Source organism: Gopherus evgoodei, chromosome 7 (genome assembly GCF_007399415.2).
Source record: "Gopherus evgoodei ecotype Sinaloan lineage chromosome 7, rGopEvg1_v1.p, whole genome shotgun sequence".
Classification (NCBI taxonomy): Eukaryota; Metazoa; Chordata; order Testudines; family Testudinidae; genus Gopherus; species Gopherus evgoodei.
Window position 1 is genome coordinate 54,473,888 of NC_044328.1, and position 27,978 is coordinate 54,501,865.

Below are 27,978 nucleotides of genomic sequence, written 5' to 3' on the forward strand. Positions count from 1 at the left end.
GAGCACCATTGATTCAGTTTGTGTGAGACCAAAGTGCTTATCTTACTTTGCACTTGCTGTATTTTATTCTTTCCCAAACAGCACCATGAACTGATAAATCTGCACTCTGATGTGGAAAAGAAGACTTTGGATGCATGTATTAATGTTGTATCTGGAGCTGGCCAGAAAAAAACACTTCTATGCCGTGAAGCATTTCAGTTTTGATGAAACAGATTTTTTTACTGGAAAAAAGTTTAGGCTAACGTTTGTTGACCAGCCCAGATGTATGTGCTCAAACCTCCAGGGTTTTCTGACTTTTTTTTTTCCCCCAGATAAAAGAAACAATTTAATTTTAATAAATGGTATCTTTTCTGTGAGGTGTTTCCACTGGTAGTAAAAGCCAATTGAGGTGATGTAAGCAATCTAATGGATAAATGTAGGAGTGTAAGGTCATTTTCAAAAGTAATATAAGCACTTAAAAAATCTAATGGAGTGCCTAGGTCACTTCTGAAATAGCATCTGTTCACATCTCTTATCCTCTGCCATTGATTGCAAAAGCAGGCAGCTCAATATGTGACAGTTCAGTGAAAACGGGGGAGACTTCTCTGCTTTCCTCAGTCTCTTTCTGATCTACCAGTTGTGCAGAGCCTTTGCTACCTGCGTATGGAGAAATTTCCCTTTTTCCTAATGGAATGTAAAACCTATTGTCAGAGATGACTGTGTAGCATAGCAGAGAGACTCCTTAGACAAGCAGAGAACAAATGCTGGCTAAGTAGCATTATAGTGGCTTGAAACATGAGCAGAGGTATGAAAATAACCTAGCTCCTTCATCAACAGCATCAGTACAACTCTCCTGTTTTAACTCTTGCACACAGCAATATTTCTTTCCCACCATGAGCTACAGGAATATGCAGCTAACTGAGTAAGCTGGTTAGCTGCACATGATTTGTAGTTACAGCTGAATCTCCAAAGCTTTGGCGTTTGAATAAGTATCCTCTCCCACCAAAATAAGTCTCTTTATCCAAAGATTACTGGGCCTGGTTGAGCCCCTTGGTTCTGAGCTAGGATGGATAGCTTGTGCATTCAGGCTCCTCTCTTTGGGATGAAATGTCACCAAAACAGCTTATCTTGTTATATTTTGCAATATCTGAATCTAGTCCCTGTCAAAAACCTAGTTTACTGAGATGCCTCAAAAGTAAGAAGCATGATGACCAAGGTGAACAATGCTTTTTGGAGCCTTACAAAGAGGTCTCTTCATGTGAAGATCCATTTGTGAGGTGGGAGGTTTATTTTATCTCTAGATTAGTTTAAATCTTAGTGTTAAAGTACTTTCTAAATGTCCTGTTTCAACATCAGATTATGGCTTATCAGAGATATGAAACATTCATATTAAAACCTGATTTCATTGGCTCCCTTTCCTTGACCTGTATCTTGAAGTGACAATTATTTTGAGTTGCGCTTGCAGTGTGCGCTCGCTCGCGCACACACATACACACCCTCTGCCCTCATGAGTTATTAGAGGTAGTGTAGTGCATTCTTTGTACATACTAAGCCATGGGGACTCTCAGATGGGAATAGCTTTTTCTCCTCTCCAAAGTTCTAAGAGAGTTTGTATGTTGTCCTCCCTAGTGCTTACCAGACAGGAGCCAAGGGTGAGGGATCTAGTTGAATTCCTCAATCCTGTCAATCCAGGTTGTTTCTTTGTACTGATACAAAAAGAAGATATGTTGATTGTGTAGCTCCGTCTGTTTTGGGGGCAATTTTGTCAGAGCTCACTTGGCTTTTTCCTTTGGCACATCAGAAAGTTGCTAGGTGGGGTATAATGAGGATGAGGAGAGGTTGCATGCAAACAGAATTGCTGCATCTTCTCTGTGCCCTTTAATAATTCAAGTAGTGTATGAATAAATTAGTGGTGTGACTTAGTGACATTCCTCCTTTACCACTAGCTTACTCACTGGACTTTTATCCTTGAATCATCAAAAGCCTTGGAAAGAGAAATGCTAACATTCTTTGTCTTCAGAGATCTTTAAAATATCTGATATCAAAGTATTTTGTTTTTTGTTTGGAAAGCCTCAAACTCTTCCTAATCCATATTAAGAATGGATACTGTACAGCATACACTAGTACAGTGAGATCTGCTGGGTCCAAAACACACAGCATTTTGAGGAGACTTGGAGCTTAATACTGCAAGGTCCTAGAGCCCTCAGCTCCCACTGAAGTCAATGTGAAACAGGTGACAGCTTTCCGCATTTCACAGGAAGCAGTTAGCTACTTGCAGGATTAGGCTTATTATCTGCATGACATGGAATTGCAATCTGATAAATGATACATAACAAGTTCACACAGAGATACACAGTTTTCTCAGGGTAAAAATCCTATGTTATTTGCTTGTACTTCGTCAAACAAACATTACTTGTTGTGGTAAATCAGTCCATGAGACTCGGCAAATTTTAAATGAGAAAATTCAAAGTTATTGTCAAGGCAGATTTGTAATGGATGTATTTAAAATGAAGAAGAGCTCTGTGTAACCTCAAAGGCTTCTCTTTCAGCAACAGAAGTTTTTCCAATCAACAATATTACCTCACCCCCCTTGTCTCTCTGACATAGTCTCTCTCTTTCAGACTGTAGCCAAAAGCAGCAGCAGCAGCAACACTGTAAAAAGTGAATAGTAGCCTCTGCAATATCTGTGCTTCTCATTATTCAAGACTAAGGGAACAGATAAAGCAAAATCCATTTTTTGACTAGACAGTTTTCTTTAAGTTTAAATTGTTTTGCTTTTCATTTTCTTTTGTCTGCCTTTTCTGTCCAGAATAAAGACAAATTCAAGTATCACTCAGGCAAGTTACCTCTCTTCTGTTTTTTGAGGTCCTGCATTCTTCTCTTTTACACAGATATACTTCTCAGTGGCTTCCCACTACATCACTGTTACAATAGGAGAGGCACCTATACACCTGAGAGCAGAATTAGAACAGTTTTTAAATCATGAGATTTTTCATTTTAGATGACAGACATTTTCATTTACCACCACCTGTCTACTGAACCATCTGGTGGTATATGTATCTGTTGTGACACTGGTGTTTGTGATATATCTTTAAATTTCCAAGGACCCTGCCTGCATGCAGGGTTATCTGCCATTTTGTGAGGCAAAGATGATGCAGCATATTATAGAGATGACTTACACTGTGCTTTCTCATGGCGACTTCACTTTTATTCTTTCTTGTTTCTCTTAATTATAAAATAAATCATGCAGCCTCTGAGCATGGGAAAATAGCTAGCTGACAGCAAAATCTGCTTCTTTCCACTCAGAGAGGGCAGGGAGGAGCTAACCAGTATAGTACAGGGGAAATGCTTTGCACTATCATAAGGGATATTGGAAATATTCATGCTCCCCAGGTGCACTGGTAGCTCCAGGAGGTGCAATCCCACATGGAGCTCTTTCTGGGTCAATGTGGCTCATACACAGCCTTGAACATGAGAATAATGGCCAGGATGCTGAGGTTCTCTCTTGGGCTTCCCAATATGTGCTTTGGAACCTTTAGACTTCCACCTGTACAGTGAAACAATTAAATCATACTTCTGTGGCTCTTTTGGGTAATGCTGATCACTAATTTGGCTCCTGAGCCACAGAGGTCAGAGTATCACTGGTTTAGTGTCTCTAGCCACAGATGCCAGCTTCCTCCTTGCCCCAGGGCTGCTCAACCCCCACTCTGCCCAGGGCCCTGGCCTCACTCCATTCTTTCCCCCACTCCATCTCTTCCCACCACATTCCGACCCCTCCCTGAAGCGTGCCCCATTCCTGCTCCTCTAGCACCTCCTGCATGCTGCAGAACAGCTCATCACAGCAGACAAGAGGTACAGGGAGAGAGGTGGAGGAGTTGATTGGTGGGTGGGAGGCACTGTTGGGGAGGAGGAGGAGCTGGCTAATTTTTTTTATGGGGGTGCTCCAGCCCTAGAGAACCCACGTAGTGAGCACCTATGTCTCTCTTTGCAGGGTAGCACCTCTGAAAGTACCGCTCCTGTCATACATCTTTAACCTCCCTATTAGCAGTACACTACCATGTCATCTGCTAGCAAGGTGTAGGAGTGAAAGCTACCCACTTCTGGTTCAGAAATGAAACTGCAACCTGCTGCATCAGACTGACACCAAGCATTAAGCTGGTTATTGCAGGGGGTTCCATCACTGGTAGATGGTGGTGAAAAGAACCTGCTGAATTAAAAGAAATATGAAGAATAGCTTGAGATTAAAATGATCTTAAAAAAAATAACACCCTACAACTTTGCATACATATAATAAAAATTCTAGTTAATTGAATAATAGGACAAGACCAATCATTTATATGGGAGCAAAATTTGTGCCTAGAACTTCTGGACACATTCAAAGTCAAAGCTACTTTGAGCTGCTGAATATCAAAAGTGGCTTCAGGCCACTAAATCAGTGAGTACCAAATTTAAACTCTTCCTATTATCTGGAGTGCTCTTTTATGACATGAGTTCAGGTCTCCTTTCTGCTGAATGGGTCAAAAAGCTGAAGTTAACTAAGACCTCTATATTTTAGTTTATTTCCTGTGAAATATATTAGGAAGGGTGACTTTAAATGAAAGTAATTAAAATTGTCTTGGCACAGTAGCCAATAAGACATACAACCCTCAGTTTATTGCTTGTGCTTATAGTGGGAAGCAGGATAATTTTTTTTCTGAATTAGGTGGTGGGGCAGGGCAAAAAAACTGCACAAAACAGAATTCAAGAACGCACAAAGCTGTGATAATCTGTAGGGATGTCTTCAAAATTGATGAGTACACACAGCAACGGCCTACCTCATAAGAAGGAGGGAATTAAAAACTATCTTAAAATGAATCCAAATTAAAAAAGGAAAACTATGAAGGAGCTTGGCAGCCCTAATCCTGCAAGTATATATATATAAATATGCTTAACTTTATGCATGTGAGTAGTCTGAATGAATTCAAAAGAACTACTCATTGTTTGCCAGATCATTGCCTTGATTAAGGTACCAAATTTCATGTGCCTTAAAATTCTTAAAATCCGTGGTCGCATCAAGAGGCTATTGATTACTTTCTTCTTTAAGCATTGTTATCACAACACAACAGATGGAGAAAGGTGCACTATTTAGTTCTCCACTTTTAAGTTAAATAGGACTTCATCTCTGCAAGATATTCTATAGCACATATGAGTTAAGAAAACAGCTAACCTATTTTATACCAGAGGAGAGTACATTGAACTAATCTGTCTGCCACTATTATTTTTTCTTTGGGAGGGGTTGGGAGAGGAGACGTTACCAGTAGTTATGCCATGCTAAATTCAAACGGCCAAATTCTCTTTTCCATTCTCCCACCTTATGAGGATCCCTTAACCATGCTGTGGCTATCAATTGCATACTCCACACTGATCAACAAGAGTTCTTTGTACTGAACATGCAGAAGAGTGATCCACAGACCACCTTGGAGAGAAGAATTTGTACTCAAGTCCATACAGTGACAACTGCCCAGAGTACCACCTCTAAGAGATCACTTCAGAGCATCTCTGATACTTTTTAGTTCAACTCTGTTTGAAGTTTATTATAGGAAGTAGCTATGTGAGGTCCAATAGAGTATTTTACTGATCCCTTTAATGTTTGTAGAAGGAAGGTTTTGTTGTCTTCAAAAGCCAGACTTCTGTTTGTTTTTTTAAAACAAAACTGGCAATAAATTGAAGATATTGAGACCATTTATCCAGCAAAGGCAGAGCAGTGACTGCACAAAGGAAATCCTTTAGGATTTGTTATTGGTGCATAGGGGAAAGTGATGAATTTCAGCCTGACAGTTTACTCCAGAAGTTTTCCTCTTTCACTGACCCCTGCTGATCCAGAGGTCTCTCTTTTAAACTACTGATTGCCACTTTGGGGATATTAAAGCTACCAGCTTCATTGTGGAGGGGAGGGAGGGGAGAGGAGTGGAAATGTAACTTGTTTGGGAGATAAAGCTGCTTCCTCTCCTTCATCTGTGGACCCTTGCCTAAGCTGTACAAAGAAGAAGTGCTGTCTGCAGTCAAAAGCAGAAAACTTAGAGTTACATGGGACTGCTTCTATTCCTGGCTCTTGCACTGACATGCTGTGTGACCTTAGTGTGTCACTTACACTTTCAGCAGCTCAATTTCCCACCAATGAAATGGGGATAATGTTTACCTACCTCAGCCAAATGTTGTGAGGCTTAGTGTATGGAAAGAATGTCTCTTCTGAAAGCCACTCTAAAAAGGTATAGTCGCACAATTTCCTTCTGTATTGTCATGCAGAAATTAGATCAAAAGAAACTAAAATACTCAGTTCTTCGTGCAACAGATGTATTTTATTTTCTAGCTGTCCTCAGTATCTATCCTTCCATTCATTTTCTTATAACTGAAACCATAATGGTTTCTGGCATCAAATTACATAAAGCATATTTCCAAAACATTTGCTGCAATCCCAGTTTCATAATATTTTTGGCAATAGATAGGATCCTTTTCTTTATCCCAGGAATTGTATCTATTAGATTTTTTTATTCACAGGTACCTCAGCTCATCTCTGATGCTAATACTTCTTTGCTTCATAAAGCTTTGTGCAATATAGTGCCAATTAGTGCTTGGCCTCCACTTCCGCACAAGTGGAGGAGTCTGAAAAAATCCTTTCATCCCATTGGCCCGGCACAGGGTCAGGCACAGCTGTCATCCTGGAGTTAGAACTGCTTTTCTCTGCAGCTACCCCAATAACATCCTAAATCCTGTGTAAACTTCTGTCTTTTAGATTGGGAATTCCTTTAGGATGTCTTGGGAAGGCTGTATATATCTGACTAGCTGCTTATATGGGCATTCTTATTAATATTGTAACATTAATCTCCTGTGCAATATGACTGGTCCCTTTTAGAGCAGAGCTGGCTGGGCTTAGATTGGAGCACATGTTGCACTCTGGTAGTGTAGCAGCTGCACGCTGCCTTCCAGAGCTCCTGCTGGGGTGTAGTGTGTACACATCATATCCAATGCATCCCTGTGTTTTCAAGGCACAACCGACCCATTGTTTTACTGGCTAATCCAGTACATAATTCTTGTCACTACAGAGTAGCAGCAAAATTCTCTTTAGTGCATTGAAAGCAATATCATGTTCCCTCAGCCTGCCCAATTGCTCTTAGCTGATGATCTTTGAAGTCAAAATTTTCCTCCAGGGAACTTGTGGCAGCTAGGAACAGGTCACAGTTCTTGCAAGGAAAGCTGTTCCTCCACTGATACCTCCTTTTCTGGGGAAGTAGGTGAGAGGCATAAGGTGTTTAAAAACTATCTATGCTTGAAACTGGGAAGTCTAGCAGTCAGGGTCTGTGCAACTGCCCTTGGAGTCAGGGCAACGCGGCCTGGTGGCCAGAGTCAGGGAAATGGCCTATCAGCTGCGGGTGGGTGCCAACTCTGGTGGGAGACCCAGGCCCTCCCTCTCCACTAAGTCCCGGCCCAGGACCCTGTTGGCAACAGGAGTAGTTGTCACCCAATCAGTGGGGAATCCTACCGCAACACGCTGACCTTGCTTGGGTGGTAGATACCACTCCCTCCACCTCCCTGAGCCACTTCCTACTGCATTTCCTGAGGTAGCAGTCCATACAGTGTCGGGGCCTCTGGGTTCCCTGGCTGGGGTAAGTCCCTGGGAGTCTGGTTCCCAGGGGTCCACTGGAGGTAGCAGTTCACCAGTCTGGTCCCTGGGTTCTCTGGTTCCTGTAGTCTGTGGCTATAGCAGCTCCTGGCCTGGACCTTCCACCAAGTATCTTCTCCCCTCAGTGGTCAGCCTAGAACAGGGGTGGGAAAAGTACGGCCCACGGGCCGCGACCAGCCTGTCAGACATTTTAATCCAGCCCTTTAGCTCCCACTGGGGAGCAGGGTCTGGGGCTTGCCCCACTCTAGCATTCCAGCTGGGGAGCGGGGTTGGGGGCTTGCCCCACTCCGCGAATGTCGTGGCTCTGCACTGCGCCCAGAAGCAGTTGCATGTCCGCCGTCCAGCTCCTATGCATAGGGGCAGCCATGGGGCTCTGCATGCTGTCCCTGCCCCAAGTGCTACACCTGGCAGCTGGGGTGCAGGGGCAGTGTCTGCGCACAGGATAATGCGCAGAGCCACCTAGCCACTCTTCCATGTAGGAGCCGGAGTGGGTACATGCCACTGCTTTCAGGAGCTGCTTGAGGTAAGCGCCGCCCAGAGCCTGCACTCCTGACCCCCAACCATGGCCTAATCCCCTACCCCATCCCTGATCCCCCTCCTGCGCTCCAAATCCCTCAGTTCCAGCCTGGAGCACCCTCCCGCACTGCAAACTCCTCATCCCCAGCTCCACCCCAGGGCCCACAGCTGGAGCCGTCAGTTCCGCCCCCCCTTCACCCGAACTCTCCCCCAGCCCAGATCCCTCTCCTGCCCTCCAAATCCCTCGGCTCCAGCCTGGACCCTCCTGCACTCCAAATCCCTTATCCCTAGTCCCACCCCAGAATCTACACCTCCAGCTGGAGCCCTCATGCCCCCTATACCCCAATCCCCTGCCCCAGCCCTGATGCCCCTTCTGCTCTCCAAACCCCTCAGTCCCAGTCTGGAGCAGCCTCCTGCACCCCAAACCCCTCATCCCAGCCCCACCATAGAGCCTTCACCCCCTCCCACACCCCAACCCCAATTACGTGAGCATTCATGGCCCATCATACAATTTCCATATCCAGATGTTGCTCTCGGGCCAAAAAGTTTACCCACTCCTGGCCTAGAATGAGCTGGGCTGCTCCCTTTTATTTAGACCCAGCAGTTGGTGCATGCCCAGCAGGGTCTAAGAGGCAGTACTTCCACCGCCCATAATGTGGGGTTAACGCTCTCTTGTCCAGTGCGGCGTGTGCCCATCCCATCACAGGCTCTTACAAAGGTTTTCTGAGGTATCACTCTATGGATCTTGCCCAATAATATTTTGATTAAGGGCAAAATATTCTAGTCATAGATTGCATTAATGTGCCTATGACCTAAGCAAGATCGTATTGGTCCATTCAAAATCTGCTTTATTGGCAGATGAGAGGTAGAGATCAAGCCAAACCAGAACACTGAATTAGGGTCTTATTTACCTTTTACAGAGGCATGGACCTAGATTTGGATCCAACCTTTCAAGTTTGTTTGGAGTTCGTCTCTCATTGGTAGCCTCCAAACTTTAATAGAAGTGATAAATTTACACAAATCCACCGTACTGTCCAAAAAAATATTGGAGGGCATGTAAAGAAGATGAATATTATAATCTTGCAACTGATTCTGCATGGGTGGATCCCCTGTGTCTGTGTGGAGCTCCAGTGACTTCAGTGGGGCACTGCATGGATGTAGGGGGTCTACCTGAGCAGAGTCCATTGCAAGACCAGGGCCTAAATGAGAATATTTATACAAGTGACTATACAAACAAAAATTAACACCCTTCCTGAGGCTCTTACAATTTAAGACAGCCTGGACCAGAATACAGTGGGGGAGAGTATAGCAGGGTGCTGGTGCAAAAGCACCTAATTACCCCTGCTCAGCCAGCTCCACTCAAGGGAAGTAGATTGGGGCTGGTGAAGCAGACCCGATGCCTGGCCTGGGGATTGTCTCCACCTGCGGGCCTGACAAGCCAGCAGTTATAAGGGCTGGGAGCCAGAAGAAAAGCCAGACAGGGAAAGGTCAGACTTCAGGCTGTGGGCTGACTGCAGGAAAAGAGAGAACTAATCCTGTAAGCCTTGTATATAGCTCAGCATTGGTGGTGGGAGAACCAGTGTATGTGTACATAAAGCCACGGGTGCTGCATAACTGAAAGTCTCTCTGCACTTTATTGGGACAGCCAGTGGGCTCTAGAAGAGGGGTGTGACAGAGAACCTGTCACAGAAAGCCATAGAATTGTGATAACTTTGACCATTTTGACTAATATAGATGGCTGTGGTGATGGTGTTATATTGACAAAGGTTGTCAAGAAATTTTTAATTGGATGCAATTGAACTGGCACACTGGGATAAGGGACATTGTGCTAGGCCTAGTGAGAGAGGCAGAGAAGAGGACACAGACTAATGGGTGAAGGAAATTAAGGAAAAGGTGAGGTTGGCATTATTTATGGCATGAAGAGGCAAAAGGATAAAATAAGAAAAAAGAGCAGAGATTTAGGCAGGGTCAAATTTTGCAGAGTTTTACGGGTCAGGACAAGATCCTTAAACTAGATTTGGTTGGTCAGCGGGAACCAATGGATGGACTCAAAGAATAGCACTTTAAGAACTAGAGTTATAATTTAAGGCTGCAATTCTTTCATGGAGGTCATGGAAGTCACGGATTTCAGGACTTTCTGTGATGTCCATGACTTCTGCAGCAGCTGGTGCGGCTGACTTCAGGGCTGATGCTGGAGCGACCCAGGACCAGCTGCTTCAGCGGTCCTCAGGGCCAGCCGCAGCAGCTGCTGCTCAGGAGGGCTCCAGCAGCTGGCTCTAGGGACAGCCTGAGCAGCGGCTGGTGCTGATGGTCCTAGGCACAGCCTGAGCAGCGGCCAGTGCAGATTGTCCCATGGACTGCTTGAGCAGCAGTCTTGGAGGTGGCCCCAGGGAGTGCCTGAGCAGCGGTTTTGGGGTCCACCTCAGAGCAAGCTGCACCAGCCGTTGCTCAGGCAGCCCATGCGGCTGGTCTTGGGGACCACCCAAACAGCAGTCCTGGGGGGTGGCGCCAGGGAGCATCTGACTAGTGGTCCCGGAGGCTGCCACAGGGCTAGCCATACCGGATGCTTCTTGGGCAGCCCTGGGCAGCTGGCTCCGGGGACTGCTGGAACAGCAGCCGGTGTGGCTGGCTCTGGGAAGCACCCAAACAGTGGTTCTGGGGGTGCCCTGGGGGCTGCCCAAGAGCAGCAGTCCCAAAGTGGCTGGAGCAGCGGCCCCAGGAGCACCCGGAGGCTGTCTGGAGAGTGGTCCCCAGGAACAGCAGCTAGGGGGAAATCCTGTCCCAGCACTGGAGCAGGAGGACTCCAGAAGTAGAGATTTAGACAGGGGTATTTTTGATAAAAGTCATAGACAGGTCACAGGCTGTGAATTTTTATTGACCTGTTCATGACCTTTACCAAAAATACCCATGACTAAATCTTAGCCTTAGTTATAATTAAGCCCTATTAAAGAAAGGGTCCATTTGCAGCATTAGGATCTATATTCAGATCTGAAACACCTGTGGAGTCCGGAAAAGCTGCAGGTTTTCATTCAGGTCCCTAGTCTAGGTGAACTCCTTTAAAAAAAAAAATCAGCAAACTTAATTTTTTTTTTACCTGGAAAAATAGTACTTCTGACTTTTTGTCTTTCTATTTTTTTCTTTGTTTTTTAATTTAATGAATTAACAGGAGACCAGGACTGAATTTTCAGAACAAGAGAAAACATGAGTAGAGAGAGGCCATGCTTTCTATTTCCTTTTCCCTCATTTTTAAAAATAGGAACAGAATAGTCCCAAATGTAGCTTGACACTTCAGTCTTGGCTCTGCTTTATCTCCGTCAGTATGCTGGAACTTTTGCCCCACAGTGATTACTAAATGTTCTCAATGCTGGCCCTACATGCATATTGTTGCTTCACTTGGAAGTCTATCAGGGAAGCCACTTAGCTTCTAATTATAGTGACTAAGTTTTTACTTCAAGATAAGTCTTTTATTTAAGTTATTAAACCCTGACCTTTAGGATCTCATACATTTCAGCTCCACTGAGCTGAACAGTTTTCGTTGCAAAGTTGCTAGTCCAATTGTCTTTTGTTTGTAATCGGTATTTCTTCTTCGAGTGCTTGCTCATGTCGATTCCATTCTAGGTGTGAGTGCTCCCACATTCACATTCATTCCATCTTAGATTTTTGCCTTAGCAATATCCAGAGGGTTGGCTGTGGCACCCTCTTGAGTGCCACGTTCATGCGTCAGTATGTCAGGCACTGCTGGCCCTACGCCCTCTCAGTTCCTTCTAGCTAGTGGTTTTCATCCCTTCTGACTTCGAGCCTTAGGGCCTTGTAAATAGTTTGTTTATAGTAAAGTGAAGTTAGAGTCCCAATGGAGACCTCGCCCCAGGTGGGGGTATGCCTGGTTTCTGGGGTTTAAGCCCTGCTCAGACGCAACAGTCCTATGACTGTTAGTGACCCCCATAGCACCTGCCTGAAGTGCTTGGGGAACTCACATGTGAAGAACAAGTGTCACATTTTCAAAAACTTTCCATCTTCTCAGAGCAGATCCACATCCCCCACACGTGGGAATGATCTCCATCGCGGTACTGGTCCCCTCGGCCCTGGCACCAGTCCTATTCCAAAGTGCCGGTCCGGATGACAAATGCAGGCATTGATGGCCCCACCATGGTCACTGGAAGGGGATTTCTCTGGCATGGAGAGGGAGTTCAGCCCATCACCGAGGCATCACGGCACATTGGGCACCTGAGGCTGCATCGACCTTTGCGATACGCCTTGCAACATGGCCAGTGACCAGTGCAGTGGCCCTGTTGGAGTGCATGGGGCACGCTTGTATGCCTCCTTTTGCACCATTCATCAACTGTCGCCTTGGAGCAAAAATTTGCGGTACCAGGCTTGGTGTGTGACACGCACTCTGAGGTCAGAGTAGAGGAGCAGGTGCCCACCCCGAAACTCCCTTCCCCTATGGGAGAGGATGCCCCAAGGCCTACCCTGGTGTAACAGTCGTCGTCCTCATCCCTGGACAAGGTGGTGACGGGGCCCTTGAGTGCCAGCCTGCTGGACAGTTTTAAAGAGTACCGGGCTCTGCTTCAATGAGTGACCAAGAACTTGGGTCTAGAGGTAGAGGAGATGGCCGAGCAGGTGGATACCCTGTTCAGTGTGCTCTTGGCGTCTACCCCACCCATGTTGCACAACAGTGTATGATGGGATTTGAAAATTGCCAAGGCCCTCTGGCAAACTATGTTGTCCATCCCTCCCACCTCCAGGAGGGCTGAGAAAAAGTACTTTGTCCCAGCCAAAGAGGTTCATGTACTTACATAGCCACCTACCTCCAGACTTATTGGTCATCTCTGTGGCCAACAAAAAGGAGAAGCAGGGGCACGCCTAGTTCAACCCGCAAAAATAAAGAGGCCAAGAGGCTGTACCTTTTGGGAAGAAAAATGTATTCAACAGCCAGCCTTCAGTTTCGGGTGGTGAACCACCAGGTTCTCCTGGGCAGATACAATTTTAACTTATGAGACTCCCTCCATAAGTTGAAGGAGTCCCTACCCTAGGACTTGGCCCAGAAGTTTGGCACCCTGGTAGAGGAGGGTACTGTAGCAGCAAGGTGCTCCCTTCAAAATGGTGTGGAACACAGCTGACTCGGCAGTTAGGGGTCACGTTGCGGTGTTCCCTGTGCGGTAAAGTCTGTCTATTTTACTTTTCACCCCTGGATAGGACAGCAACGACTAAAGCTTGTGTCTTTTCTCTCCTCCCACTCTCCTGCACAGCCTGGGCTGGCAAAGCATCCCAGGGGCCAGAAGCACTCATTTGAAGGTGTGCTCAAGAGCGATGCCCCAGTCAGCTCCTTGGATCCACCTATTCTTTCTTGAACTATCTTCGTCCCTACCATTCTGCCTGGTCACGGGTCACCTCGGACCATTGGGTGCTACAGATACCCTGCAGCTACATCTCTGGCCGGATCTGCTGTCCCAGAACCATGGCAGTCTTCTACACATGAACCTGGTGGCATTGCACTTGACAACATGGTCTGAATACGGAAGAATGGGAATGCTTGGCTGTGTCTACACAGGTCTTGCTGAGTAGCAGAAAGCCCTCCACCAGGGGACGCTACCTGGGCAAGTGGAAGAGGTTCACATACTGGATCTAGACCAGAGTATCTGGGACGAGCAGGGCTTCTTGCAGCGATCCTGGGACTATCTTCTGCACCTCAAGCTTAAAGGGTTGTTCTTGTCATTGATCAAAGTCCACTCAGCCACTATTTCTGCCTTCCACCCTCTGCTTCCAGGACAGGTCGGTCTTTGGCTCGTGACACCGGTCCAGTTTTGAAAGATCTGGAGTGTCTCTACCCACACATCGAGGAATTCTGTCCCTCCTTGGGACCTGAACTTGTGGTGTCACAGCTCATGGGGTCCTCCCTTCAGGCCTCTACTGCTCCCTTTCTCCTGCCCTGGACCTGGAAGGTTTCTTTCCTGGTCACAATAATGGCCACCCATAGAGTCTCTGAGATCAGGGTGCTTACTTCAGAGCTGCCTATACAGTGTTCTGCAAGGGCAAGGTCCAGCTGCAATCACACCCAGCATTCCTGCCCAAGGTAGTTTCACAGTTTTATACCAGTCAAGACCTATACTTACCAGTCTTATTTCCGAAGCCTCATAAATCGGAAGAGGAGCACATATTGCACTTCCTGGACTTCAGGAGAGCGCTTTCCTTCTACATTGGCAGGACTAAGCCATTTTCATTGTGGTGGCGGACAGGATGAAAAGTCGCCGAGTGTCTGCTCAGAAGATTGTATCATGGCCTGCATCCGTTACTGCTATGACCTGGTGAAGGTTCCTCCACCAGTGACCGTGACTTCCCACTAGACTAGGGCATAAGCACCATCGGCAGCCTTCCTGGCACAGGTACCGATCCAAGAGATCTGTCAGGCTGCTACCTGGTTGTCTGGCCACACATTTATGTCTCATTATGCTCTTACCCAGCAAGCCCGAGACGATGCTGGCTGTGGCAGAGCAGTGTCGCAAGCCACTTGGCTCTGAACTCTGAGCCCGCCTCTAGGGATACTGCTTGTGAGTCACCTAGAATGGAATCAACATAAGCAAGCACGCGAAGAAGAAAAAACAGTTACTTACCTTTTGTAACTGTTGTTCTTTGAGATGTGTTGCTCATGTCCATTCTATTACCCACGCTCCTGCCCCTCTGTCGGAGATGCCGGCAGGAAGGAACTGAGAGGACATAGGGCTGGTGGTGCCTGATATATCAGGATGCATGAGTACAGCACTCGAGGGCACCACAGCCGACCCTACGGGTACCGGTAAGGCAAAAATCTCCAACAGCTGTGCATGTGGGCTCATGAACACCTAGAATAGAATGGACATGAGCGACACATTTAGAAGAACAACTGTTATGAAAGGTAGGTAACCGTTTTTGAGGGTTTTTTTGGTGGTGGTGGTGGTGGTTACACTGGTTCTGAGTTACAGATCTAATACATTAGTTTGGATTACATTTTTATATTTATAGGCTTAGTGAGTGTCTGTAAATGATTCTCGGAGTGCTGGAAGTGCTGTGCAATCCCTTAAAATGGGCTTCAGTCCATTTAAAGAAAAGTGATTATATATGGACGGGACAAACTGGTTAGAAAAAGTAAAAGTGTCTCTGAACATCCTGCTGTTTTACCTCTGCTTCAACAATGTCTCATGACTTGGGAGAATGCAACTTGATTGGCAGACTCTGCTAGGAAGAGTCAAAGAGCTAGAATAACTGGGATATTGAAGCCCAAGTGAAGAATGTATTAGCGAAGCTGTGCAGGGTGCAAGACTGGAACACAAAAGTCTACTGCAGAGCTGTATGGAGAAATCTTGCACAGAGCATGCCCTCACTATCCTTGGCTCAGGACATGGCTACTAATCCCTTCACTTTTGTAAACAGTTAACTTTTTCAAATGAAATGGATGTTGTCAAGACTGACAGGCCACAACTTTGACCCCTTGCCCAAAGAGCAATCTTACCTTTAAAATATGGTTCTACTATAGCTCGTGGCCTCACAGATGACTGTGATGGTCATAATTAGAGGTTTGTACAGAGCAAAATGCATACCCAAACCCACTCAGGAATCTTTAGTATTACAAATGCCTATCATGTGGATGGGGTTGATTTAGTTAGTGGGTCTGATATTCTCTGCTTGTGTAAATGAGTGCAAGTCCATTGAAATAAACAGTGTTAATCCGTTACAACTAACAGAGAATTTGGTCCTTTAATTTTAAGACAGTTGTAGCCTGCTTCTATACCAGGGCTTATTTGAAATGATAAGGCGATTATTTGGGTCTGGGTTAAAAGGCAAGATGTGGCCATCAGCCCTGTTTCAGTCCTCTTTATTGAGGTGTTTAGCTCTTTTTGTCCATATTATTTAAGTTCATGTCCTCTAGGTTTATTTAGTTCATAAGGTGGGTGGGAAGGCAGGGTGGAGAGGTTTATGTGTTGAGTAGGAATTCCAAGTTAGGCTCACTTTTCAGTCAGGCTTAATGTTCAGCAATGAATCCTTTATTCTTGATAGGCACAGCAGGTGCGCAGATCACTAGGAGGTCCACTAGCTGAAGTATGAGGTGTCAGCAGCACAGCACAGTTAACATTTTTATGACAAGGGCATGCACATTTTCTGTGGGAAGGGAGAGTGGTGTCTTGCAGATGGCTAGAGAATGGTTTTTGATAGCCTTTATTAGCCAGGCTCATATCTTGGTGTCTGACTGCTTGGAAAGTACTTTCTTTTCTGTGAAGAAAGGAGTTAAGGGATCACTCAAGCCATGGTGTTCAATCTGGTATTTAAAGGAGTTCTGCTAGATTATTTGACTCTGATTGAATTGGCTTTTTGGTTTCCCTTCCATTCTAAAAAAAGAACAGGAGTACTTGTGGCACCTTAGAGACTAACAAACTATTTGAGCATAAGCTTTCGTGGGCTAAAACCCGCTTCATCGGATGCATGCAGTGGAAAATACAGTAGGAAGATGTACATATATATACACACACAGAGAACATGAAACAATGGTTGTTATCATACATACTATAAGAACAGTGATCAGTTAAGGTGAGCTGTTAGCATGAGAGAGAAAGAACTGTTTGTAATGGTAATGAAAATGACCCATTTCCAGCAATTGACAAGAAGGTGTGAGGAACTTGTGTGTGTGTGTGTGTGTATGGGGGGAAATAAAATGGGGAAATAGTTTTACTTTGTGTAATGACCCATCACTCCCATTCTTTATTAAAGCCTAATTTATGCTGTCAAGTCTGCAAATTAATTCCAATTCAGCAGTCTCTCGGAGTCTGTTGTTTTAATTTTTGTTGTTGTAATATACGACTTTGAGGCTCTGTAATCGACGTGCCCAGGGAGAATGAAGGTTCTCCAACTGGTTTTTGAATGTTATAATTCTTGAGGTCTGATTTGTGTCCATTATTCTTTTACATAGAGACTGTTCGGTCTGGCCAAATGTACATGGCAGAGGAGCATTGCTGGCACATGATGGCATATATCACATTGATGATGTGCAGGTGAACGAGCCTCTGATAGTGTGGCTGATGTGATTAGGTCCTGTGATGGTACCCCCCTGAAGTAGAAACTTGTGGGACAGAGTTGCAACAGGCTTTGTTGCAAGGATAGGTTCCTGGGTTAGTGTTTTTGTTGTGTGGTGGTGGTTGCTGGTGAGTCAGGGCCGACCAGAGGGTGGGGGCAAGTGGGGCAATTTGCCTAGGCCCCAGGCTCGGCAGGGACCCCAAGAGAACGGCCAAGGTCCCGCCCTCCGCCCCTCTCCTGGAGCCCTCAGACATCAAGCAGCGTCCCGGGACAGCGCTGTAGCATGTCTCTGGTGGGGCCTGAGCACCTCCCCCCGTCAGAGCCCGGTGGTAAGGGAGCAGGGCTGTGAGCTCCAGGCTGAGCAGGGAGCCTCACGCCCTGCTGGAGCTCGCAGTTCCGCCCCCTTACCATGCGGCTTGAGCGGGACGGAGCTCAGGAGGGCTGCTGGAGACGCGCTGAGCTCTGGGTGACGGGGGGAGCCGGGGGTAAGAGGCTGGGGCCAGGGGGGTTGACTAAGGGGCAAGGAGTCTTGGGGATAGTCAGGGCACAGGGAAGGGGCAGAGTTTGGGGGGGCGGTCAGGGGACAGGAGATGGGGAGGTTGGATTGTGGGTGATCTAGGGGTCTGTTAGGACTCAGTGAGGATGGATTGGAGTTGGGGTAGTCAGGGGACAGGGGAGCAGGGGTGGGGTCCCGGGGTGGTGGTGGAGGAGGGGTGGGGTCTCTGGGGACAGTGAGGGACAAGGAGCAGGATGGGTCGGGGATTCTGCAGTTTGAGGCTTGCAGAAGAGCCAAGCTGTTAGGTTTTTCCATTAGGGCCTACCATCCCTTTCACTTCTCAAATGCCAAGTTATAGTCTATATTTAATTTCAGTGTCATAGGGAGATTCACGTCAGGGGAGGGTCGCTTCATTTAAAATTAGTCACTGGGGGAGGGATCACATAAGAAGAGCAATATTCTTCCCAACCCTGCTGTGGGAGACCCCCGCCCCACCTGCATTCCCTGAGGCTTCAGAGGGGTTAATTCAGTGGTTCTCAAACTTTTGTCCTGGTGACCCCTTTCACATGGAAAATCTCTGAGCGCGACCCCCCCCCTTATAAATTGAAAACACTTTTTTAAATATATTTAACACTATTATAAATGCTGGAGGCAAAGCGGGTTTGAGGTGGAGGCTGACAACTCGCGACCCCCAGTAATAACCTCATGACCCCCTGAGGGGTCCCGACCTGCAGTTTGAGAACCCCTGGGTTAATTTAATTTTAGCACCCTGTGTCCATTCACATGCATGTGCTATTTTGAGCATTTCAGTTTTCGCAACATAGGCTCATCCCAGATTCTGGAACAAGCTCAAATGCTCAGTTCGTGGAGTATGTACATAAGCTATACTAAAGACAAACCCACAGTAACTGTCTTCAGTTTGTGAGGGACCCCATGGAGACAGTCTCTAGGAAACAGATAAATGCATGGATGTTAAGTCCATTAATGGCTATTAGCCAGGATGGGTAAGGAATGGTGTCCCTAGCCTCTGTTTGTCAGAGGGTGGTGATGGATGGCAGGAGAGAGATCACTTGATCATTACCTGTTAGGTTCACTCCCTCTGGGGCACTTGGCATTGGCCATTGTCGGTAGACAGATACTGGGCTGGATGGGCCTTCTGTTTGACCCAATATGGCTGTTCTTATGTTCTAACCTAAATGAACCCAAAGTTAGGGAGACAGATATGAGTCAATGAAGCCAGAAGAGTATCAGAAACCTGGAAAAAATCTCTGACTGGATGGGCTTAGGCGTTTGGTCACAAGCTGAGGTGTTCAAACATTTTGGATTTTTTTAAGCAGAATTTTTTTTATTGTTTCCTTTAAACAATCAAACATCATGCAGCAAATATTTGGCCGCACCCTTCTGAAACCTCAAACCATGTTCAGGTTTTGGCAGACTAATTTCAGCTTTTCAATTAAAAAAAACACAACAAATTTTGATGGAAAGCAGACATTGTCCGTGATTTTTTTCTGCTTTTTGAAAACCCCTAGTTTTCGATCCAAAAAAAGTTTTGATGGAAAATATTTGTCCAACCCTTTTAATGAGCTTTAGTGGACTTTTAGCACTAGCTGATGCTGAGAACCAGTGATCTCTTGTGTTCAAGGTTATTTTTCCCACTTTGAACTTAGAGTACAAATATGGGGACCTGCATGTACCCTTCTAAGCTTAATTACTAGCTTAGATCTGATAACGCTGCCACCAACCAGAAATTCCAGAGTCTGGTACACTCCCTGTCCCCCAAACATTCCCTGGGGAACTCAAGACCCAAACTTCTTGGGTCTTAAAACAAGGAGAAATAAACCATTCCCCCTCATTCCCCCTCCCAGAATTTCCCCTCCCTGAGTTACGCTGAAAGGCTACACTGATCCAACTCTTTGGATCTAAAACAGAGAGGAATTACTTTTCCCCTCCTCCTTCCCCCCCACCAATCACCTGTGAGTTTCAGACCCAATCCCCTTGGGTCTTAAACAAGGGGAAAAAATCAATCAGGTTCTTAAAAAGAAAGCTTTTAAATAAAAGAAAGAAAAAGTAAAAATTATCTCTGTAAAATTAGGATGGAAAATGTTTACAGGGTATTCAGCTCATATAGACTAGAGGGACTTCCCTCCCCCCTAGCCTGAAATTCAAGTTACAGCAAACAGAGGTAAAACTCCTTCCAGCAAAAATATACATTTGCAAGTTAAGAAAACAAACATAAGACTAATCCACCTTTTCAGCTAGTACTTACTATTTTGAACATAAGAGACTGTTTCAGAAGATTGGAGAAACCTGGGGTGCACGTCTAGTCCCTCTAGCCCCAAGAGCGAACAACGAACAAAAACAAACAGCACAAACAACTAGACTTCCCTCCACCAAGGTTTGAAAGGTATCTTGTCCCCCATTAGTCCTCTGGTCAGGTGTCCGCCAGGTTTACTGAGCTTCTTAACCCTTTACAGGTAAAAGAGACATAACCCTTAATTATCTGTTTATGACACCCTTGTAAAGAAGTTTTTTCTCAAAATCGGGGTTTGTGCTGAGATGCAGAGGTTTATTTTCCCAGGGCTGCCCGTGGTGGGGAGCAAGTGGGGCAATTTGCCCTGGGCCAGCACCAGGGGCCCCCACGAGAATATAGTTTTTGCAATTTTTTTATGGAAGGGGCCCCCCAAAATTTTCCTTTGCCCCAGGCCCCTGAATCCTCTGGGCAGCACTGCTGGTGAGTACTTGCTTCAGGTTTGGGGGCTGTCTGTGAGCAAGGATTGGCCTGTCTCCTAGATCTATGAGAGAGAGAATCATCCTTCAGGATACGTTGTAGATCCTTGATGATGCGCTGGGAGAGGTTTTAGTTGGGGGCTGAAGGTGATGGCTAGTGGCGTTCTGTTACTTCTTTGTTGGGCCTGTCCTGTAGGTGACTTCTGGGTACTCTTCTCGTTCTGTCAGTCTGTTTCTTGCCTTCAGCAGGTGGGTATTGAAGTTGTAAGAATGCTTGATAGAGATCTTGTAGCTCACCTTAACTGATGACTCTTGTTAGTGGTATGATAACACCCATTGTTCATGTTCTCTGTGTGTGTGGTGTGTGTGTCTGTGTGTGCGTGTGTGCGTGTATTTATCTCCTACGTATTTTCACTGCATACATCCAATGAAGTGGGTTTTAGCCCACAAAGCTTATGCACAATTAATTTGTAGTCTCTAAGGTGCCACAAGTATGCCTGTTCTTTTTGCGGATACAGACTAACATGGCTGCTATTCTGAAACCTTTCCATTCTAAGTTATTCTCCCTACTTCTATTTTATGTCTTCTTATATGTGATGACGTATTTTGGGGATTGAGAGGGGAGAGGGTCTTTCAGTCATTGGATTATTTCGAAAGTAAGTCTAATAATTCAAATAATTTATTCTTTAAAGTGTGTGTGAGAGAGAGAAAGGGTGGGAGAGAGTGTGAGTGCATGTAACACAGGTCAGTGAAATGCATAGGAAAGCTGAGAATGAGAACAATTCTCTGGTGCTGTTCAATTAATGACAAGCTGTAATATGAAATACAAGAAACATAGAATCTAGTGTATATCCCTACTTAAGAGGGAGTGGATGATGCATAAAAACACAGGATAAGACTTTTTCCCTAGAGATTGACTTTAACTTTTTTCCCTATTCTATGAAAACAGAAAAGTACAAGAGAGAATGGATCTATATTATTAATGAAACCTTTAAATAACATTCAGAGAGCTTTAATACATCTTTGGCTATTATTTTTTTCATTCAGAGTACACACAGCTCGCCTTGATGGCATTACAAGAATATCTCTGCCAAGGAGCTAAAAAATGTTCCCTACTCTGGTGTAAGGTTGTCAGCCACAGTCTTCATGCTGGAGTTCTAGGTGATTTATTTTTTAAAGATATGCTGTGCCCAGATAATTGATTGCCTAGAACACAGGGAGTAAGGGACAGATTTTTAAAGTCATTTAGATTCCTAAAAATGAAGGGTGCCTATTGAGATTTTCAAAAGCAGCTGGTGGGCTGACATTGAAATCAATGGGATTCAGGCGCCTAAGTGCTTTTGAAAATCCCACTGTGTACACCGGTCTGCATCTTTAGGCACTTAATTACCTTTAAACAGCTGGTTCTAAGACCTTGATTCAGTATTCTGTGGGAAGCCAGAGTAGAGAGCAGAGGGCCGGTTTGATATGCAGTTGGTAGCCTATGTTGCTGAGAAATTGTGCTGCAGCATTCTGTAGAAGTTGGAGTTTGCTAAGTGCTGATGGCCTCATGCCTAGTGATATTACATTGCTGTAGTCCAGTTGGGAGGTACAAAGGCGTATGTAACTGAGGCCAGGATATTTTCTGCCATGATGAGATGGCGTCTCCTAGCCAATTGAAGATGGTAGAAAGCTCTCCTATAGCAGCATCCACGAATAAAGATAAGTGTCTGTGAGGAGTCTAAGAGCGTTCCTAAACTATGGATGGAATTGACCAGTTGTGGGTGTGTACCTTCAGCCAAAGGGGACTGCTCCACCGTCCCAGTTCAAACCAGTTCAATGGTAAGGGTAAGAGTGACAGCAAATTTATTAATATGTTCTTCACCAGACATAGTTGTGCTTGATCCTGATTAGGGCCTGTAGGAGGGGTTGGCAACCTACGGCACATGTTCCAAAGGTGGCACGAAAGCCGATTTTTGATGGCACGTAGTGGGGTTCCTGCTGCTGCCCCATTGCCAGCCGGGGTCCTGGCTGCCAGCCCCACTCAGCAGGCTGAGTGGGGCTGGTGGCTGGAATCCCAGGCAAGTATCACACTAAATTGATAAAAGCAGCAAAGAATCCTGTGGCACCTTATAGACTAACAGACGTTTTGGAGCATGAGCTTTCGTGGGTGAATACCCACTTCTTGCATCTAAAGAAGTGGGTATTCACCCACGAAAGCTCATGCTCCAAAACGTCTGTTAGTCTATAAGGTGCCACAGGATTCTTTGCTGCTTTTACAGATCCAGACTAACACGGCTACCCCTCTGATACTTGACTAAATTGATAAGATCTGCATTTTAATTTTATTTTAAATGAAGCTTCCTAAATCTTATTTACTTCAAAAACAACAATAGTTTATAATATTGACATAGAGAGAGACCTTCTACAAATGTTAAAATGTATTAGTGGCATGCAAAACCTTAAATTACAGTGAACTTGGCACACCACTTCTGAAAGGTTGCCGACCCCTGTAGGGACTCCTAACTGCAATACAAATAATAATAAATAACCATAAAATTTAAGGCAACTTCGGATGTGAAAACAGATGCACTTTCGAGCAACGTGTAGAAACAAATCCAATTCTGATGGTTATTACACAATAGGTGAACTTCCTGCACTCTCTCTGTGCAAGGGAGATGGTAGAACATGCCTTTCAGTGGTGAGAAATACTTTTGAATCTAACTGTGTATTTACAGTGGACTAGATCTTCAGCTGATGTAAACCAGTGTAATTCTGTTAAGTTTGCTTGGGCAAAATCCAGGCTGATGTTAAAAATATTTTAATTGCTTTAGACAACTTTTTATAAATAACCTGACAGTTATCTGAGCCTGCTGAGTAACGTCCATCTTGGGTTAAATGGAGATTTTCAATATATGCAGAAAATGCAGGGAGATCACCCTCAATTAAGGGAGAGTAGAAGTTTAGCCCTGTTTAGAGGGGCCAACACAAGTTATATGGACCACTTAAGCCCAAAATAGTGCTTAAGAGAAATAAAGATCTTGGGCTGGACCTCTGAAGAAGATGAATTTCACCCTGTGTGTCTAGCTTCCACTAATATAATTATTTTCAGGGATCGAGGAGAGTGAGGAATAAACCCCTCCCCTAACAACTCTGGACTGGACTTGTTCTCTGAAACCATTTCACACACAGAATAAAGTCTGTTTTTCTTTTCTCCCTCACAGATCACCCCTGGCAGCAAAGCAGCCCAGTCCCACATGAACCAGGGGGACCTTGTGATAGCCATTGATGGAGTCAACACAGATGGCATGACCCACTTAGAGGCCCAGAACAAGATCAAATCAGCCAGCTACAACCTGAGCCTTACCCTTCAAAAGTATGTTGAGATAAGTTTATACCTATATGAGCCGCATAATTGTTCTGAGAAAGTGGCACACCAAGGGAGTGATAAACATCAGAGTTTTGCCTGTTAGGTTTTCTTCAAGAATCTGTGAAGATCTGGACACAAGATTGAGATGAAATGTCAAATTCTGCTCTGATTTACACCACGTGCAACTTTACTGAAATCAGTGGGGTTGCACAGTGTGCAAGTTTGGGTGGAATTTGTCCCATTGAATATAAAATGGATATGCTAATGCTTCCTCAGCCCTCTAGGAAATTTTTAAAAGCATCCTGTTCCAAAGCAATTCTGCTTATAATTGATTTTGTTCTTGCTTATTCCCCTGGCTGATGTCAAACTATTTTGTTTTTTGACATCATGAATGTCTGCTGTGGAAATGATCCCCTCAAATGGAGGATTATGACTTCAGATGAAGAACAAGGTGAAAAATCCCACCAGACATTTGCATCAGAACCCTTCAGTGGTGGCTACTAGTGGCCTGATCCTTCTTTCTGTGAGGGTGAAGCCTAGCTTCCTCTGAGAAAGATGTGGTCTGAGCACAGGACTGGGAGCCAATACAATTGCAGGGTGGAGAATCTCCCTCACAGAGATGGGGGGGGGAAAAGCTTCCTTCCCATGGAGAGCGCAGAATCACTCTCCTGATTCCTCCTGGCATTGCTTCCTTGCACTGCATAAGAGAGATTTCATTTCCGAGAGCCTTGTTCTAAAATGCAGTAACCTTCTTTGACATTGTGATTAGAGTTAGTTAGAAAACTTTCTTAATACCAATTTAATATTTAAAGCTGTGTAATGATAAGAGGCAAAGTAACTGCTATTTACTTTGTTTGGCATTTTGGAGAGAATACTTCATATAAATCACAGGAAGCAATCTTTGGGAAGGTTACGATGTGTAAAATGTGTATGATGTGTTATGTGCTGAGAACATAACAAAGGCTCTGTTGTGCCATTGCATAGATGAACCAGTTAGCACCAGGAGCACACTAACTGCTAAGGGACACAGATCCTGGTTTGAGGTTTTCAAAGCAGTGCAGGGGATTCTAACAGATGATGTGTGGCTAAATTCCCTGAAACTTCCATTTTTTAAGCAGATGTTCCTATTAATGCATAAAATAAGTAAATGAAAAGAAAAGGCACTAAGAAAGAGTTCCTAATGTATAGAATGTCTTCGGTTTTCATGTGATATCAGTTGCTTTTTACAAATTACATTGCATTAAATGTGGATTGGAAAAGAGAGTTAAGTTTAATAATGAAAATAACCTAAGGAAGTCTGAAAAAGATTGCAGTCTCTCGATTAATTTCTCTTCACCGCTAAGCTCAATACATCAGGTAGAGGGGCATATAGAGTTATTTCCATCACTCCATGTAATGTGGACGGATGTCTCTCTAAGGCAGTGATCCCCAACACGGTGCCCGCGGGCGCCACGGCGCCCTTGGGGGCATCTTAATGTGCCTGCATCCTGGACCCCGGGAAAGCACCTGCCGAAATGCCACCGAATTTCAGGGGCATTTCGGCGGGGACGCCTCTTGATGATGACGCTTGTTGCCAACAAGTGACGTCATCGAGAGGCGTCGCTCCCGAATTTCGGCGGGGACGTCTCTCAATGACATCGCTTGTCAACGGCAAGCGGCGTCATCGAGAGGTGTCGCTGCTGAAATTTGGCGGCATTTCGGTGGGTGCTCCACTGCCGCAGTAGTCCTTCATCTGGCGCCCGCCAGACAAAAGGTTGGGGACTGCTGCTCTAAGGTAAGCAGGAAGGGGACTCAGCCAAAATTTAATAAAGGGCCAGACCAAAGGCCTGATAGAAACCCCACTGAAATCAGTGGATTTCCATTGACGTTAGTGGGCTTTGGGTCAGGCACCAAGCCAATAAATTGACAAGACTAATTTTATTTCATCCACAACCCCTTGGGCTCCCAAACTACTGCTACGCCCTTGTAGAATAGATCCAGGAGGGTTTATGTATCTGTACAAGTGAATTCCCACCTGGTCTTCTCATATGCTATACATGTGCAAGTGTACAACTTCTAGCCCTGCTCTCTAAGGGTTTCATTGTGCTGCTGTAGTGGATGTGAATGGATTTCACATAGATTTGTTTTGTGCTTTTTAGAATAGGTTTTAGACTAGTCTGGATTATTCTTTGCCTTTTGAAGGAAGGGAGAAATCCTTCCAATAAAAAAGCTCTCTTCTACTGGATTCTCATATTTCTTGCTGAGGTTTTAAATCTCTTGAATAGTAGTCAACTTTTTAGGCCTCAAGTTCATTCAAGACAAGCAATGTTTCCTTTTCTTGGCATTATTGTGTACATGTATTTTTTTTCCAACCACCTGCAGTACTTTTTACCCTACTTTTTAATAGCAGTGAAAAATACAGTAAATGTTAACTTTTTAAAAAAATTTATTTCGCTAGTATGGAAATGTAACAATACTTTGGTTTCTGTGAAAGGAGTAGATGGTCTCAAACTGTTTCAAAGAGTATCCATATCTCAAACCCACCAACACAGCTGGCACCTTTTGTTGGCAGTCTTAGCAGAAAAAGGATTGAATAGACATGGAAACTATGCTAATGTCTTACAAAAACGATTTAACTAATTTGTTATAAAGGACATAAATGCATCTTATTTTCATAAGTAATAAAATAATTTTATACAAAAAGTCAGAAAATGGTTGTGAACCATGAACGTTGGCAGTATGTGATGTCCCAACTTAGTGTACTCCATCAATTTGTTCAACACAAATAATGACTAGAGTCTTGTATTCATGTATGTGAGTTTGCTCTGCTGTTATTCATGTGGCCATCTTGTTCCTCGTTTGACAGTTCAAGCAACAGCCAGTGTTTAAAATATTTGTAAAATCCTGAAAACTTCACATATTTTAGTATAAAATAGATTTATTTGAAAACTCTTAATAGAACTGTGATGTTCTCAAACCACTATTACTTTATTGCTGTTTGTTCTATTGTTTTTTTTAATTTATGCATCCATTCACATCTTAAAAAAATCCAGTATCACGTGACTCAGATGACCAGTCTCTCACTGTGAATAGTCAGAGCAAACAGTTTCAGAGTACCATATAGGCTGAAATGTGTTTGCATAGATTAATGTATTCATGTTAATCAGATCAGTTTGTGAACAGGAAAGAGCTAACATTGCAGTGAGCATTTATTCATCACAAAAAAAGTCTAGCAGCTTTTATATTCACAACATTTTACCTTTTGCAGATGCTATTGCTCTGAATGATTTTTTTTTTTTCACTAAATTTCCTTTTGTTCTGTTGCCTCTTGATGTTGGCCATCAGTGAGAGATGGTGGCTTCTTCTGCCTTGTTAGACCATTTAAAAAAAAATAAAAGAAATGATGAACAAAGGATGTGAAATCAATTCAGACTTTTTACAGTAGAGTCTGGTACCTAAGCAGATTTATGGACACTGATGGATTTAGTATCAACTGGATGTCTAACGTAGTGAATGCCAGTGAAATGAGGTATGGTCCGAGGCTAAAACAGGGAAAGAATAAGTTAAATGTTACTTAAACAAATTAGATTGTCTTCAAGTTGCCAGGGCTTGATGAAATACATCCTAGAATACTCAAGGAGCTGACTGAGGAGGTGTCTGAGCCATTAGCGATTATCTTTGAAAAATCATGGGAGAGATTCCAGAGGACTAGAAAAGGGCAAATATAATGCCAATCTATAAAAAGGGCAATATAAGGGCAACCCGGGGAATTACAGACAAGTCAGCTTAACTTTCAGAATGGAGCAAATAATTAAGCAATCAATTTGCAAACACCTAGAAGATAATAAAGTGATAAGTAACAATCAGCATGGATTTGTCAAGAACAAATTGTGTCAAACCAATCTAATAGCTTTCTTTGACAGGATAACCAACCTTGTGTATGGAGGAAAATGGTAGATGTGGTATATCTTGACTTTAGTAAGGCTTTTGATATTAGCTCACATGACCTTCTCATAAACAAACTAGGGAAATACAGCCTAGATGGAGCTACTATAAGGTGGGTGCATAACTGGTTGGAAAACCGTTCCTAGAGAGTAGTTATCAATGATTCACAGTCATGCTGGAAGGGCATATCGAGTGGGGTCACCCAGGGATCGGTTTGGGGTCCAGTTCTGTTCAATATCTTCATCAGTGATTTAGATAATGGTGTAGGGAATACACTTCTAAAGT

At 44.5% G+C, this 27,978-nt stretch overlaps 1 protein-coding gene across 11 annotated transcripts in view; it reads left to right on the plus strand.

Moving 5' to 3' along the window:
* Nucleotides 1-27,978, plus strand: part of LDB3 (LIM domain binding 3) — a 255,403-nt gene that overhangs the window by 73,851 nt on the left and 153,574 nt on the right. For all 11 annotated transcript variants that reach the window (XM_030569175.1, XM_030569173.1, XM_030569174.1 and 8 more), the window contains one exon: nucleotides 23,624-23,775. In XM_030569175.1, coding sequence (XP_030425035.1) covers nucleotides 23,624-23,775 — 152 coding nt within the window. The remainder of the gene's footprint in view (nucleotides 1-23,623; nucleotides 23,776-27,978) is intronic.